The 15526-nt window shown below is 36.9% G+C and overlaps 1 protein-coding gene across 9 annotated transcripts in view; it reads right to left on the bottom strand.

Moving 5' to 3' along the window:
• Positions 1-2891: 2891 nt before the first annotated feature.
• Positions 2892-15526, bottom strand: part of TANK (TRAF family member associated NFKB activator) — a 96812-nt gene continuing 84177 nt past the window's right edge. For 6 of the 9 annotated variants that reach the window (XM_065931638.1, XM_065931637.1, XM_065931635.1 and 3 more), the window contains 5 exons: positions 13997-14073; positions 13243-13358; positions 7109-7680; positions 5799-5875; positions 2892-3743 (listed from right to left, as the gene is read on the bottom strand). In XM_065931638.1, coding sequence (XP_065787710.1) covers positions 3530-3743; positions 5799-5875; positions 7109-7680; positions 13243-13358; positions 13997-14073 — 1056 coding nt within the window. In that variant the 3' untranslated portion in view covers positions 2892-3529. Of the gene's footprint in view, positions 3744-5710; positions 5876-7108; positions 7681-13242; positions 13359-13996; positions 14074-15526 lie in introns of all 9 variants that reach the window. The other 3 variants (XM_065931641.1, XM_065931642.1, XR_010662496.1) reach the window with 2 other exon arrangements.

Below are 15526 nucleotides of genomic sequence, written 5' to 3'. Positions count from 1 at the left end.
ACAGCGTGGAGGCTCCTGGGCCGCGTGGGGCACGGCGGCCCGGCCCGGGCTCCACTCGCCAGCGGCGGGAAGGACGCGCGGGAAAGCGAGGGAGCAGGAAGCGGGTGGCGGCGGCGGCGGGCCCGCTGGAAAGGAGGGAGCGCCGCAGGCGGGAGGGGGAGCGCGGAGGAGGGAGGCCGGGAGGAAGGAGGGAGCGCGGCAGGCAGGCGGAGGGAGGGCTGATTAGCATGCAGCAGCGCTCGCGCGCCCGGCTCCATTGTTTTAACACCTCCCCTCTCCTCCGCGCCAATCTGTCACCGTTCAGCAGGCGAACGCTGCTGCCTCAAATGCTGCTCTTCTCAAATGAGACGGATAATTAGTTGCCCCGCACGAATGCCGCACTCTTCTCACCCCTGATTGCTATCACCTTCTTGCTCCTGGCAGTTTTGACACCTCGTAATCAGCCTGCTGCTTTTCTCTTTTCTTCCCGACTTCTGCTTCCCTCCCCCCCCTTTCCTTCCTAGTTTATTTATTTACTTATTTATTATTATTATTTTAAATGCAATCCTGGTTCCTATTTGGACGAGGCCTGTGCCGAGTTAACCTTCTGCGTATACATGTGTGCATATAGATGTATATGTAAAATAGTGTGCGTGTGCGTGAGTCGGGGGCGGGCTGGCAGTTTTGCGGAAAACACTGCTTCCACGCGGAGAGAATTCTCTTCCCCTAAAGATATTTTTGGGAAGGGAGGAGTTGAGGAGAGGGACGGGAGGGGAGAGTTGGGGAGACCTCAATTAATGCTTTAAAGATCTCTTAGAAATTAACAAACTGGGGAGTCTCGGAATCTGCTGTCAGAAGTGTGTTTCCCCCTCTCTCCTCTAACAAGCACTGACAGTCTAATTACTGTAGCTACAAGCAGCTGTCGAGGCAGCAGCCCGGGAGAAAAGTCGCCACAGGCTGAGCGCACCCGGCCAGCCCCTGCGCGGCAGAACCGCCGAAACCCGGGCCACCTCCGGGGTGGCTGGAGAGGAGGGCAAGGCCCCGCACCCGAGAGCCCCGCGAGCAGAAGGCGGGCCTGGGAGCCAGCGGACACGCTGATCGTTTCATATTTATAAAGTCTTTACCTTGAAGGTTAAAAGATGTGAAGAAAAAAGGAGGGGGCGTGGGGGAGTGGGAAGAAGATCTCCCGAGCTTCCATCCACCCTTTTTCTACCTCCTCGAGCTCTCCCTCCCTCGGTGTTGGTAAAATAACCACGCAACCCGGGGCTGAGGGGGCGGGGTGAGCCAGGCTGGAGTGTAAGAAAGCAGATGTCCCCGCTGGCAGCAGCCTCAGCCTCCAGGGAAAGCTGCACAGGGTTGGGGGGGAGTGGTGAGGGGGGGACGGGGGCCCTCCCGAGGACATTCACCTCCCACTTCTCAGGCATCCCGCTCACAACTGCCTCGCCTCGGCGGGGGTGGTTTTTTCAGACTCAGCGTTTCGCGTGTGAAGCTTTTTTACCTGGGAGCTGTTCTTACCCGGCCACGCGTAGCAGGTGCCAAGATGCAGCCCCTACACGACTCAGGATTAAGAGAGGAGACCTGGCGGGTGCCCGCTCCACTTATCAGGCTGCAGCCAGCACCACCTCTGCAGTGCGGGCTTGGAGCCTGGGTTTCCAGGCGGCCTGTCCCTTGGCCCCGAGAAGGCCTCTGGCCCTTACAAGTTGGAGCTTGGGATAGCACTGGAACCTAGCAGAAAACAAGAGTTCCCCGCTTACTAGAAGTGATGGAGGTGGGAAAAGAGTGGACTGGAGGAGTCAGTGATACACTCTGAGTCCCTTTCTGGGCCATAATCTCCTTCCGTTGTCAGTAGGCTAGTAGATGTCAACTGTGAGAGAGGAACTCTTCCTCACCTAGGAAAAGAGAAGGAAAAAGAATCGCCTTTCACTAGATAGATGCAGTGGTATATTCTGGCTGGAATACGTTGGGAAGTTTTTTTTGAATTTTGCGTTTGTGTGGGAGGAGTGAGTGAGAGGGGAGGTTGGGTGGGCGGGAGGTAGGGGGGAAGGGAAGAGACTTCGATAATTGTCTAGGCATTTCCATTCAGCCCCAGTGGCAATGAAAGAAAGATGTACATGCCTCAGAACCCTTCACAGTGAATGCCTAATAATCACTGTCACCTTGCTGAGGAAGATGTCAATGTGACGTGCTTGGCACCCGGAGAAGTCGAGCCACCACTCTCATTCTTCCACAAGCTAAGGCCCTTCACCGTGGCACAGGTGAAATATGAACAAACTGGTCCAACCCCTTATCAGAAACCCTCCCCACAGCTTTCTAAAACACTTGCTCCCAAGAAGGCTTAAATTTCTGTTTTGAGAGTTGCAAATCAGTGTTTACTTCATAAAAGAGAAGCCATGCCTCAAACATTTTAAAAAATTGAGAGTGGGGTGGGGAAGAGAAGAGAAACCTAAATGACAAGAATCATAGGGAAATCAGGATGGGGAATAAGTGTAACTCTATGGCTGATTCATGTCAATGTATGACAAAACCCACTGAAATGTTGTGAAGTAATTAGCCTCCAACTAATAAAAAAAAATTAAAAAAAAAAAAGAATCATAGGGAAGTCTCATTTTAAACAAAATTCTGCAATCTTCTGAATTTGGTATCCTCTCTCTTAAATATCCTCCACTGTTCATCAGGCTGCTAACAATGAATTAACAATTTCTCAACAAGAATGTGAACATTTCTAATATAAAATAATAAATATGGATAATCCTTACAAGGTTTTAGATTTGCTCCCATTAAAGACAAATGTGTTCCTTTAGAAAGTTTAGCTTGAAAAATAATTTTAAATTTCAAAGTGATCTATTAACTGTAATAAAATGTCACCAGATCTGGTATCACCCTTTTTTCAGATTATTGGAAAGAAACATGAATTATATGAATTTCCCCCAAATATGATTTATTTTTTTATTCAGGAACAAAGAACACATTAACTATCACAACATAAGTAACTCTTAATATTTAACTAACTTCATCATGTAGCTATACATACAGAAAGAATTAAACCTATGTCAATTATTTAAAAAAAACTAAAGTTTTTAAATAATCCCACCAGTGATTTTTATCACTGAGCAACAAATGTCTTAAGTTTGGTATTTACTCAGATATTTATCTTGTCTGCTATTCTCTATTATAGGTTTATTCAAAAAGAACACCCAATGCATAAATAATCTAAATTTTAAAATGAAAACAAATTAAAAAAACTCTATAAACATTTGACATCACCACATTCAATAGATCTAACTAGAAACCCAAGCAATAAGCTTAGACTTTTGAAAAAACATAAATTATTGTTACACAATTGCATAATCCCATACATAATAAACACTGTAAACATGAATACAATGAATTACACCTTTGTACAAAACAATCTTTTAAAAGGCAATAAAAGACAGTTAAGATATTAAGTTTAGAAAAAAATTCAAATAGCAGTGACTGGACTTTTCAGTAAATGATCTTGAGCTAAGTTTGCAATCAAGTATTAATATATAATATTACAAACCCAAAATCATCACGTAGAACTTGAGATGTCTGTTTTCAAATGCATCTTAAGTCTCCCCATTAAAGTGTGAATTAAGATGCCGGAGGAAATCCCCCCTGGATGTAATGGATGGCGGGAAAACTGCTTGACAGAATTCACATACTCGAGGTATACGCAGCTCAGAGCCTGTGCCACTTGGTACCGATAAGTCACTGTCTTGATTAGGAAAGGGCTTCCAAACGGCCTGCAGGAGACAGACAAAAACATCTTCTGTTATTTGTATTTAAAACCAACTTGCACTGAGTTTCAAGTTCAAATTTTTTGAATGGGATATATACATGTATATGAAATTCCCTAATATGAAAGTAAATTACCTTTCCATAGAATTAGCACGAGGACATGACTCAATTTTCTTTTTTATAAAGGGTATAGCTTAACTTAAAGAATCACTTAAAATACACATTTACACACTTTATCTTCACAAACTAAAAAATCTTTCAGCTTTAACACCAGCATGTTTTAATACCCATTATCACAGTGATAATAGTTCTGGAGCAACAGTCAATACTGAGACTTTAAAAAAATTAAAATTCTTTTTAATTGCAAGAGTAATTTAAATTTTACTACTATTTACCAGCAAATCCACAATGAATAAATCATAGAAATAAGTATTTTAATTTTTGAAAATAATTTTTTTAAGTATGAAATGAATTCTATTGATCAGTTCTTTTTTGAAACCTCAAATATTTAATCAGTCAACAAAATCCAACACTGGATGCATTCTTTTGACTCCTTATTTTGCTTCTGTTATACAGTGTATACTTTCGCCTTCTTACCTTTTCTAAGTGGCTAAATAAAGCGAAGCCTGTCAACAGTTGCCCAATTAAAGAATTATGGAAAAGCATAATTCAACAGAACTACCTCTAGTATAATAAGCAGCACATACATATTCTTAATTGTATTTACTATTAAAAAAATATTTAGAAGGGTAAGAGAAAGCATTTAGTTCAAGAGTAGGTGCTCTGTAAATGTTTGTTGACTGGAATATCTTATTTTCCTGAAATGCTATAAGCCAAATTATTTCCAAAATTTGCTTTCTTATCTTAAAACATCTAAACTCTGGCACTCTGAGGAAAATCACCTCAAAAAGTCAACTTAAAGAGACCCCTTTGTGCTCCTATTACTAATTTGCTTTTAAAATAACAACCTAATCCAACTCTTGACACAGTGTTAGTTTTCATTCCCTTAACCAATCTCTTTCATCCTGGCTAACCAATCATTACGTAAACAGTATATTACTAACTGAAGCATTTGGGTTTCACATCATCACTGTCTTCTTATAAACATTTTACTGGACAGCTGTGTACAGTTGGTGTAAATATACAAAGTCTGTCTAAGCACCCAGATACATTCAAGTATCAATACAGAGGGCTTATAACACTGACTCAAATCCTTTTGTGAGAAGCAACAATTTTATAAAAAAAAACCAGTAATATTTAAAATACATATTTGAAATTTGGGGTGAAATAATTTCCTTTCTCCCATGATAAAAGAAAAGCAGTACTAACTAACTAACTATAAGAGTTATCTAGACTTAAATTTTAGTGTTGGCGGTTCAAACAAAAAGTACAATTAATAAGTACCATTCTAATGGGAAATTGATATGGATATAAATAAAAGATTATTAAGTTAAAGATACTTTTAAATTAAAATCTGTAAAATAGTTATAGGCTCAGGAGCAAACTAGCTTTTAAATTTGATAAGCCAATCTTCTACTGCCAATTAATTTTCAAAGTTCGTACTTATCCTTCTCTGTTAGGACCTATTAGTTCAGATTTGATCTTTTCACAGAATTTGCTTGGGACCCCAATGACTGACTCAGTAAAAGTAGGAAGAAAAGAAAATCACATAAAGCAAAATAAACATATATATTTTAGACTTTATTATGATAGCTGAATGTATAAAAAAGGTGTTAAGTAGTACTGATATAAAAGTAAAAATCTGAATTATGAAACCAAAATTTCACCTCCTTTTGTTATCAACAACTCAAGAATTCTGTATTCCTCATAGTAGCTTTACTAAAGCAAATAAAACAACAAAATGTTTTTAAAAACCCATTTTAAGAAATATCCTTTGAATCCTAAACTGTAACACAGCATTCAAAACAAACGAATTTCTCTGCCTTTTCTGCCAAAATATCAATTATCTAACCTTATGCCCCATGTCTTGTGACAGCTCAACACCAATTCTCCTGCATTTTTTAAGCTGAATACTTTTCCATCAAGTTGTAATCACATACCAGCTGTTTCTCTTGCTGTAGCATAGAAAGCAAATGCACAATGCAGGGTGCCATCTACTGAAACATGACTGTACAGACTAGTAAAAGAACAAGCAGGAGATATAATGGAGAAAAAAGTAACAAGCATTAGAACTGATGCACTTCACAGCTCCACAGGAATTCTACTTGCAATAAGTGAAATTGTTTAATTTGTTTCATTAAGTAGTAACTATAACTGTGAATATGATGTAAAATAAGGTACAATGTAGAACATAACTGAGTCAATAATTAAAGCTTATTGTCAGAGCTGCCTCCTTTTCTCCACTGCTAAACTATACCACAGCTTGAGTACTGCCTTCTTTGTATGTGGATTTAAAAGTCTATAACCTATAAAAATACTGACAAAGCCAAAGAGTATTAATCAAGTTGTTGGTATTTTTTGGTTTTCAGTACAATATCTCAAGGCAAAGGGAAATAAAACAAATGTCCTTAAGTTGTTTTAGACACTTGTATCAATCTGCAGCTTTTTACAAGCTCCTGTTTATTTTAACAACTGTATATTTTTCAGTTGTCTTCAGGTATTAACCCCCACCCCCAATTTTTTTAAACTTAAAGAATCATTTTGTAATAGCACCTGAATAAAAGGGAGGGTAGGAAGGGACTGGGGTGGCATAAGGGTGGGCTGAAAGTAGTCTGCAATCTTTAGAAACACTAAAGAATTTGATAAAAACTATACATATGTAATGACTATTTAAAAAATATATTAGGCTGCATGTTCAGGGCCAGATTAGAAACCAAAACCAAACCCTCTAGATCCTAAGTACTGTATAAATGAGACTGCAACAAAAGTCTTATTTGAAAGACAGTTCACTTATTTTCAGAAATAGAAATATACAGTGGGATTATTTACTTATTACAAAATGATGCATTCTTATAAAGCTAAGTATGATATATACAACTTTTTGATAAAAAATGACATCTGCTTCACTGAATAAAATTTAATAAAAAATCTTATTATAACAATGATACTGAGTAAAAATCTGAGTAAGGGACTAGGTAAGATAATAACACACACTAGATATAGATAAGGTTTACATCTATTTTTAAATGTGCCATAAATTTTAAGGTACTCTGTAATAGACCTTTGCCATAATCATCTTTTAAATTTCATGTCATTTATTTTAAGACCTGGATTTTGTTATTGAAAGCTTAACTTTGGCTAGTCAGTAGTTTAAAAAAGATGTCTGATAACCTGGAAGAGATGCGTATCTGTGCAGGCATGGCAAAATGTGTGTTCACACATAATATATTTGTTAATGCAAAACAGTTACCTGCTGTGGTCCTCGGATAGCTTTTCCTGGGGAATCGAGTGAAGGAAAAGGTGCATCAGATGGGTCCTGAAGTGGGAATGTATTTACAAATAATGCATTATGGTCTCCAGGTGGCAAACACGGAGCTCTGTCCAAAGATGTCCTAATACAAGGATTTGAGGGTTTTGTTTTGTCAGTTGTTTTAAGGTTTTGTATAGCTGAAGCTATGGGGTCAATTTCCTGAATTTCAAATAAAGTTTCTTCTGTTTTGACAAAGTTTCCTGGATTGTCTCTGGGCTCCATATTAAATTGATCCTGGCACACAGTCTCAGCTGTGACAGAACCAAGGACATCAGGTCTTTCTGGAGTGCTATGTAAGAAAGTCGAGTCATTGTCCGTAGGTGGAAACTTGACATTGAATTTAGAAAGTGATTCAAAAGATGTGTCTTCCTCATCTTGGCCCAGTCCTCTTGGTGTGACAGATGTGATGCATGGTGCACCTCTATTTATATCATCTTTTGCCTGAGGCTTAAACAGCACTTCTTGTTTATCTGTTTTATCCGTACACTGTATAGGCATAGAGCACTGTGTCTCTGCAGGGAAAAAAACACAAAAGGAAAACAGTTGCATTTCAATCATTCTTAAAAATCTGAATGTTCAATTAGCTTTGGATAGATGAGTATTATTTTTTCTATTGGTTTTTATAGTAACTGAAGACAACTGGCATTTTTTTTTTTTTTTTTTTTTACATTTGTGACCATCTTACACAGAAATATTAGCAGTCTCCAGTGGGTGAACTGGAATATAACTTATTAGTCACAGTTTAACTACTTTGTCTTTTCCTAGGTCTTGTGCTGTAAGCCTTGAGTCTTGTTCACAGTTATTTGCTCTACACTTAAAAACATTTGCTTATAGTATATACATTTCAACATTTTGTCAGTAATGGAAGCTGCAACTGTTAGCTTACTTAGACAAGTAAGTTATTAAAAGGGAAACTCCTTACCAATCATATATATGTATAGGTTAAGAATCTATATGAATTAGGTCATTTACTCCCCTATAATATGTCTGTGTGACAAATATTAATATATCACCAATCAGCTTAGCCACTGTCTACTCTATGTGAGGGAGTGGTGGTGGTGGGTGTTAGGGACAGAAAAGCTTGGAAGCAAAAGAACGATGAAATTTTAGGATGCATGTTCAGAAAACTCTGTGAATATAGGATTTTCTCATTTAGAAAAGGCCTCTAGATAACAGGTAATATCAGGTAGATACTAGAAACTCCGAAGCTCATTTATCTAGAAGATACTTTTCCAACAAATTCAGCTCTCAAGGACATAGGCAAAAGCTAGAAAATAAGAAAACAGTGCTTTTGAGGAGTCAGGTTTAGAGCCACAAGGCCCACTGATGAATTTTGCTCTTATTCTCATTTTAGATTCATTCTAACAAGCTTGATGATGTCTGCCGAGTTCATAGCTCGTTAGAAGCAGCACACTGCAAGGTATGGACCTAAGTTGTTGAAAGCGGATGCAGGCATCAGTAAGAGCTGAAAGCACGAGACAAGAAAAACAAAAAAGCAGATGTAAGAACTCAGAAAACACTACAGTTCAGTATAGGGCCGACAAAAGCTACGTTTTTCAATGCAAAAAAATGATGATCAAAGTACCCTCCCTGTTGATGATATTGAGAGATTAGAAAAAGCTAAATTATGCCCCACGATGTTACTTAAGACGACAGTGAAATTGGAGGCTGGTAATATGCATATTTTCATTAAATGGACAAATGGTAAAAAAGAAATTTTTTAAGTGAAAGTGAAGTCGCCCAGTTGTGTCCAATTCTTTGTAACTCCATGGACTGTAGCCCACCAGGCTTCTCCATCCATGGAATTTTCCAGGCAAGAGTACTAGAGTGGGTTGCCATTTCCTTTGCCACTGGATCTTTCTGACCCAGGGATTGAACCCGGGTCTCCTGCATTGCAGACAGATGCTTTACCGTCTGAGCCACCAGGGAAGCCTGGTGATTTTTTTTAAAAATCAGCATGCTAAAAAGGTAGTCATCAGTGAAGCTGTACATTAACCAATGATGCCAATTTAAGCAGACAGGGTATAGAGAGCACTGTGCAATACAGCATTTGCCCAGATCAGTAAGCACTTAACAAATGTCGTTCTTTTCCTTTCCTTTTGGTGTTTACAGTCTCATGACACCTTTCTCTTCTTTGCCAAGCTACATTCCAACACAAGATGTTTACTGTTTGGACATGATTGTAGTACGATGCCAACAGCTTCTTTAGTTCATCCTGTTACATACCTCTGTCTCTCTTTAGTATGTACCATCTTCTCTTATGGATTAACTACAGCAGCCTTTGAACCACTTCCTTGCATCTAAATTTTTCTCATATCCACTCCACTATCTACACTGCTTTCCCCTACCCTGCCTTAGTTTTTCTAAAACACGTATTTGGTCAGGTTATTTTCTTAATAAACCCTTCTCACGGCTCTGCAAGCCCTTCAGCCCTAACATTCATACAAAATAGTGCGTGACTGATCCTTGGTCACGTCTCCATGCTGCCATCTTTCACCACACCTGCTCCACTCCTTACTCCAGCTTATTGAACTTTGGTACAGTTGTCCCAAAGGCCATACTCTCTTGTCTTTGGGCCTTTGCGTATGTGGTGCAGACTATCTGAACTGCCCCTTTCTGTTACTCTTTGCCAAACTCTTATATGCTCTTCATTTCTTGGCGTAGGCATTCACTTCTCTGGATGGCTGGCTCTGTCTTCCCAAGACTGGTTTAGTAATGACTTGTGGGTGCCCTGAGGACTAAACACTCTGCATTTTATTTGCAAATTACCTCTTTCTCCCATTAAGGTAGATTTATTGAGGTCCTTAACTATGTTTTGTTTCCCACTTTCTCCAGTACCCTGCTCAGAACTTGCACATAGTATGCCCTCAATAAATGCATTCTGAATTAATCTGTGTTCTCTTTCCCATGGAGCTTAGTATAATAATCTACATTTGCTAGATAATCTGTCTGTAACTCGGAGTGAAAGTGAAAGCGCAAGTCTCTCAGTCATGTCCGCCTCTTTGCGACCCCATGGACTAGAAAGTCCATGGAATTCTCCAGGCCAGAATACTGGAATGGGTAGCCTTTCCCTTCTCCAGGGGATCTTCCCAACTCAGGGACTGAACCCAGGTCTCCCGTATTGCAGGCAGATTCTTTACCAGCTGAGCCACAGTGGTACAGTATTAAGATCAAGCACAACTGGTTGGCAGGATTTCTTTGTCCTCTGAGGTTCTTAAAGTCCATTAACTCTCAAGTAGTCATTTTTCCTGGTAGTAGACTTAAAAAATGGTAGGAAATTCTAGGAAACAGTACTTTCTTTGTAGATTACTTACTAATTGCAAATAATAAACCAGGAATCACCTCTTGAGGTAACTAAATTTTGTTAACACCTTAGAAGGAGGAAACGCTTATCTAAATGTTCTTCAATAGGAGAACAGGGTGAATGCGAAAGAATCTGCTGCTGCTGCTAATGACAACTATTAACAGAACTTCTATGTGCCACACACTTATAACCATTGTATGTGTGTTAATTCAGGGGTTAATTCCAGGGCTACACAGCTAATAAATGAGTGGTGGATCTGGAACTGGCACTCAGGCAGCCTAACTCTAGAGCCTGTTCTGAATTATTATGACACATTGAACGTGCTGCTTTCTACATTATAGAAAAGAATCTCCAAAATGATAGAAATGTGCTTTAAATTTCTTTTCCAGAAGTAGATCTATCCCCTTTGTGAACAAAACATAGAAAACCCAAACAAGTGTAAAAAAGCACATATTTTCTTTCAGTATAACTAGTTGGCATACCTCTCAGCACATTAATCTTCTGAATTAATCTGTTCAAGCAACAAGAGTAACTATTAAAAAAAAATTTTTTTTGGTTTAAACCTAAGATTTCTAAGGCTACCAGAAAACTAAGCTTAGAAAATTTAAAACTCAAGCTGTATGAAAGCACTTGCCATTCTGACACTATACTAAGAAATATGATTAGGTGAGCTTATTGTCTTTCTACTTTGTCTACTTCAAGGACACTTATCTCTAAATTTTAGATTTCTAAATTTTAAGAACAGGCTGTCCATTTGGACTACTTCTCAGTTTAATTATCTGGTATATGACAAAAGAAAAAAATCTGATGGTTGTTTTAACTTATAGTCCTATATCTTCGTCTCCTGATCCTCACTGAAATATGACCTGCTTCATGGACCAAATAGTTCTTCTTCCTGAAGCCATAACTGCTTAAGCATACATTTCATCTTTATCCTTTTTCAAGGTTATTGTCATATGTGGATGAGAAGAAAAAATTAAAAGAAAATCTATAACTCTACTAACTCAGCAATTTATAAATTATATGTTTCTTAGAAGTAAAAATCAAATTTTAACAAAAAATAACACAGGGGACAATCATGTTAAATATACTTTTTCCAGCTATATTATGCAAATCACATTAATACAGTTACTTTGTATTTGTATTCAACGTAGTGTTCACCCTTAAAATAAACCTGAACAGGCAGGCGTCTTCCCCAACCCATCTCCAAACATTTCTTTTTCTTTTTTTCCCCTTTTATCTACTCCTTTCAGAAGCAGAATATGTGATATTGTGGTTTGTTTGAAGTCAGAAAACTTCACTGGAATTTGTAGCACAAAAGACCTAAAATGTTTCCAGAATAATGCTGTACTTATTATTTGTGACACAGTTAACATAAAACATAAGAATATTGTTATGAAGCAGTTTTAGTGGGAAAGGAACTGAAGTTAAACACTCCAGTTAAGTATTCCAGTTGACAGATACATACTCAGATTTAGACCTGTGCAACTTAAAAATGGTCAAAGTATTATGCCACTGATAATGGGTAGGTTCTCTGTGTAACAATGAATATGTCACCATTACAATGTTTTGATAAGATGTTGATGTTCAAAGAGGAATGTTTATGAATTCTAGGTACTACATCTCTATAGCTAGTAGATTTTAAATAAAGATAATTCATTTACTTTAGAAGTACTTAGTGTTTTCAGTCTGTAGAGAAGATCAATTTCCAATGAAAATGACAGAAATTAAAGTGTAAAAAGTCAGAGCTCCTTCTGGGGAAGTACAGCAAAGGGACGAGAAGTAAACTATGTCTGTTTACAAAGATTGTTTTGCTTTTCCAACAGAACACTGTGTACCTTTTCTGAAAACAAAATGGTAGTAGTAAGCAAAAAGTGAATTTACACAATAAAATGATTTCTTAAATAGCCTAGTTATTAGTTTTAAGAAATGGGAAGTGATCTTTAATTAAAGGGGTGTTTCAGATTGAAAACTGTAAATCACGTCTCTTCAGAACTGTATGCAGAATATCTCAAATCACAAGGGTAAAAGAGAATTTATCATTATAAATGATCAGTTTATCTTCCTTTTGTTTACAGAGATGCTTGGTAGCCAAATTCAATCCTTCCTTGGTATTTTGCTATTCATATTTAACTACTGAAGCAAATACCAGGAAGCCTGTCTGGGGTTTTAGGGAAGGGTAGAGCTTTTAAAAACCACACTACACATATCTGTAAAACAGATATTCCTTTTGAGTTGTATTTTATACTAAATTTGCACTTGGTGCCTTCAACAGAACTGGACTCATGAAATGTGAAATGTTTATTTCTTCAATCAAATCAGAAGAATGTATCTATAGTGTACAATTAACTTTCAGGCAGAAGTTAAAAAACAAATCTAATGTTATAATTTTATTTAGCTCATATATGATAGTGTAGCTTCTAGGTTGTTTACTAATATATCACTTAATTTTAATAAGACACCCAATAGCAATTAAAGATTTTGAGAGATATATCCTATATTTATTTTTCCAAGGAAGGACTTCTTATTAAGAGGATTAGTAATTATGTCAATCAATTCAATCTGTATAGCGCCACACAAAATAGAGGGAAGAGACCAATAATTATATAATGTAATAATTACAGAATTTAAACAGTATTTACCCATTTTAAGTGGTGAAAGGCACAAGTCACAATCCTCAGCACTTAATAAGCATTTAGAAACATTTTCACAATCAAAAAGAATTTCAACCAATTAGATTAACATTACTGTATATTAAATCAAACCTTACCAGCTGCAGTGGTTGGTACATTAAGTTTGCTTAAGTGGTCTTTTTGTGCTTTAGCTAGCACACATATTCTATGAAATTCTTCTTTCAGATCCCAGAAAGTCTTCTCTATATAGCTTCTAAAAATAAATTAACATTTTCAAATGTAAAGACTATATCTTCAAATTTTAAAAATCATGATTGAATTTACAAGCACCTTTGAATGTACCACAAAATAATTACTGAAAGGTTCAAGTTTAAAAATATCATTTTAAATTCCTAGACAGTATTTCCTAAAACAACTTTAATATTTGGCGAGCCAGGCACAAAGTAAGTGATAAAGTTCTAATACATACATATTGCACAAACTAGCATGTCTCCTTATTCAAATATTCCACTTACCCTGGCTGTCTCATTCTTACATTAGAAACTACAATGTATTGACTTTTTGTCTTCTGTGGATATTTTAAACAGAAAAAACTTAATTTTTTATTTTTCACATTGAAAAGATTAAAGATCTATCCATATAAAATGATGTGGCCATAATACTTGTTCTACTGAAACAGGAGAACTTTAGAGAATTCAGTTTTTAGAACCATCTCTGATATTAACTGTATGACTTATTTAGGTCATTTTAACATGGAGAAGCCTTGAGTTCATCTCTTCTAGTTTTAAAAGGCTGCTGTTTCTTACAATTGCTAAAAACTTAAATATGTAAACAGAAATATATTTGAGTATTTATAATTTGTAGAGTGGGCCAAGAAGGACACAGAACTACCTTTCATGGAATAAAGGAATGCCAAGACTCCTCGGTGAAGTTTCTTTTCTTGGAGAGGAAACCTCTTGTCTTCTTACCTTAAAGACATAAAATGATTACCACTTTAAATTGCTTCCAAACTCAAATGAGGATGGATTAACAGAAAACAATGGAACATTTATCTTCCTCACTGAAAAGTAAGTTTAGTTAGTTTTACATATATATGTTTATATATATTAAAGTCAAAATGTTAGTCCCTCAGTCATGTCCAACTCTTTGTGACCCCATGGACTGTGGCCCGCCAGGCTCCTCTGTCCATGGGATTCTCCAGGCAAGAGTACTGGAGTGACTCCCTTCTCCAGGGGGATCTTCCTGACCCAGTGACTGAGCCCTGGTCTCTTGTATTGCTGGCAGATTCTTTACTGGGTAAGGCATCAGGCAGGGAAGCCCCATATATATGGATATATTACAACCGATTTTTAAAAAATGAAAACATTCAGTGGAAAAAGGAAAATGAAAATAGAAAAATAAGATGAAGTCATGAAGTATTTCTGGTAACTTCAATACTATTTCCAGTATTGATAATTCAAGGAATTTCCTCAAACTCATATCTTGATGAAATTGCTACTCAGATCACCAAGCATCTGACATGACTAGAAACTTTAGGAAAAAAATCCATGTGAGTTTACTTCTTTTCTGTTATTGGCCTATACATCTAAATCAGTGTCTTTGTATTCTGCTATAGATTCTTTGATGAGAAATGCAGCTGTATAAGAGGAATAAAGAAAACTAAGTTACAGCTCTTTAGCATTTAACAATCATTTTTAAAGACAGTGCAATTATGAATTTAAGTTCCTTTAACACAAGTTCTTGCCACCACCCTGTGGCTTCCACTGGTATTACACTTATCACGACACAAGTCAACATTAAAGAACATATAATAATCTACTGCATAGTTTAGATTTTTAAAAAATCTTCAATCACACCTAGAGAACTTTGTGTACCTTTTAAAATTACAAATTGATAAATTCAAATATTTGAAAAAAACCTTAATATTATTCAATTATTTATACTTTGGTCAAACTGCATGGGATCTTATTTATAAGTTCAAATTCAAACCAGTATTTTGTATTAAGTGACTTTTCAGATTTTATTCAATTAAGGTCATTGTAGCTATTACTAAAATGGGTAATTTTACTTCACTGCTTAACACCTGAGTACATCTCCCTTATAACCTTACTTTGCAATAGGTTCTTTCAATTTCTTAAGAGTACTGTTCGTTCTTTAGGGAAAAATCTGATTCTAGTTTGCTTTTCTTAAAATTCATATATGCTCCAATTTCTTCAGTTTATTGTTCTACTTTTCCAGCTTTTTCGAAATACTAATGTTTGCTTAACATTTCTAAAATAATGTTATTAGTTATAGTAAGTAGTAAAATATAATCTTGGCAACACAAACATATGCGATTTTATATATTATGTTTTCAAACTGAGGTAAAACAAAGATCATTTGCTGATGCAGACTTTTTGTCTGCAATATTTAGGCCATTTC

Source organism: Muntiacus reevesi, chromosome 3 (genome assembly GCF_963930625.1).
Source record: "Muntiacus reevesi chromosome 3, mMunRee1.1, whole genome shotgun sequence".
NCBI lineage: Eukaryota > Metazoa > Chordata > Mammalia > Artiodactyla > Cervidae > Muntiacus > Muntiacus reevesi.
Note: the sequence above shows the minus strand (reverse complement) of the source record. Positions and strands in the feature narration are given on the sequence as shown.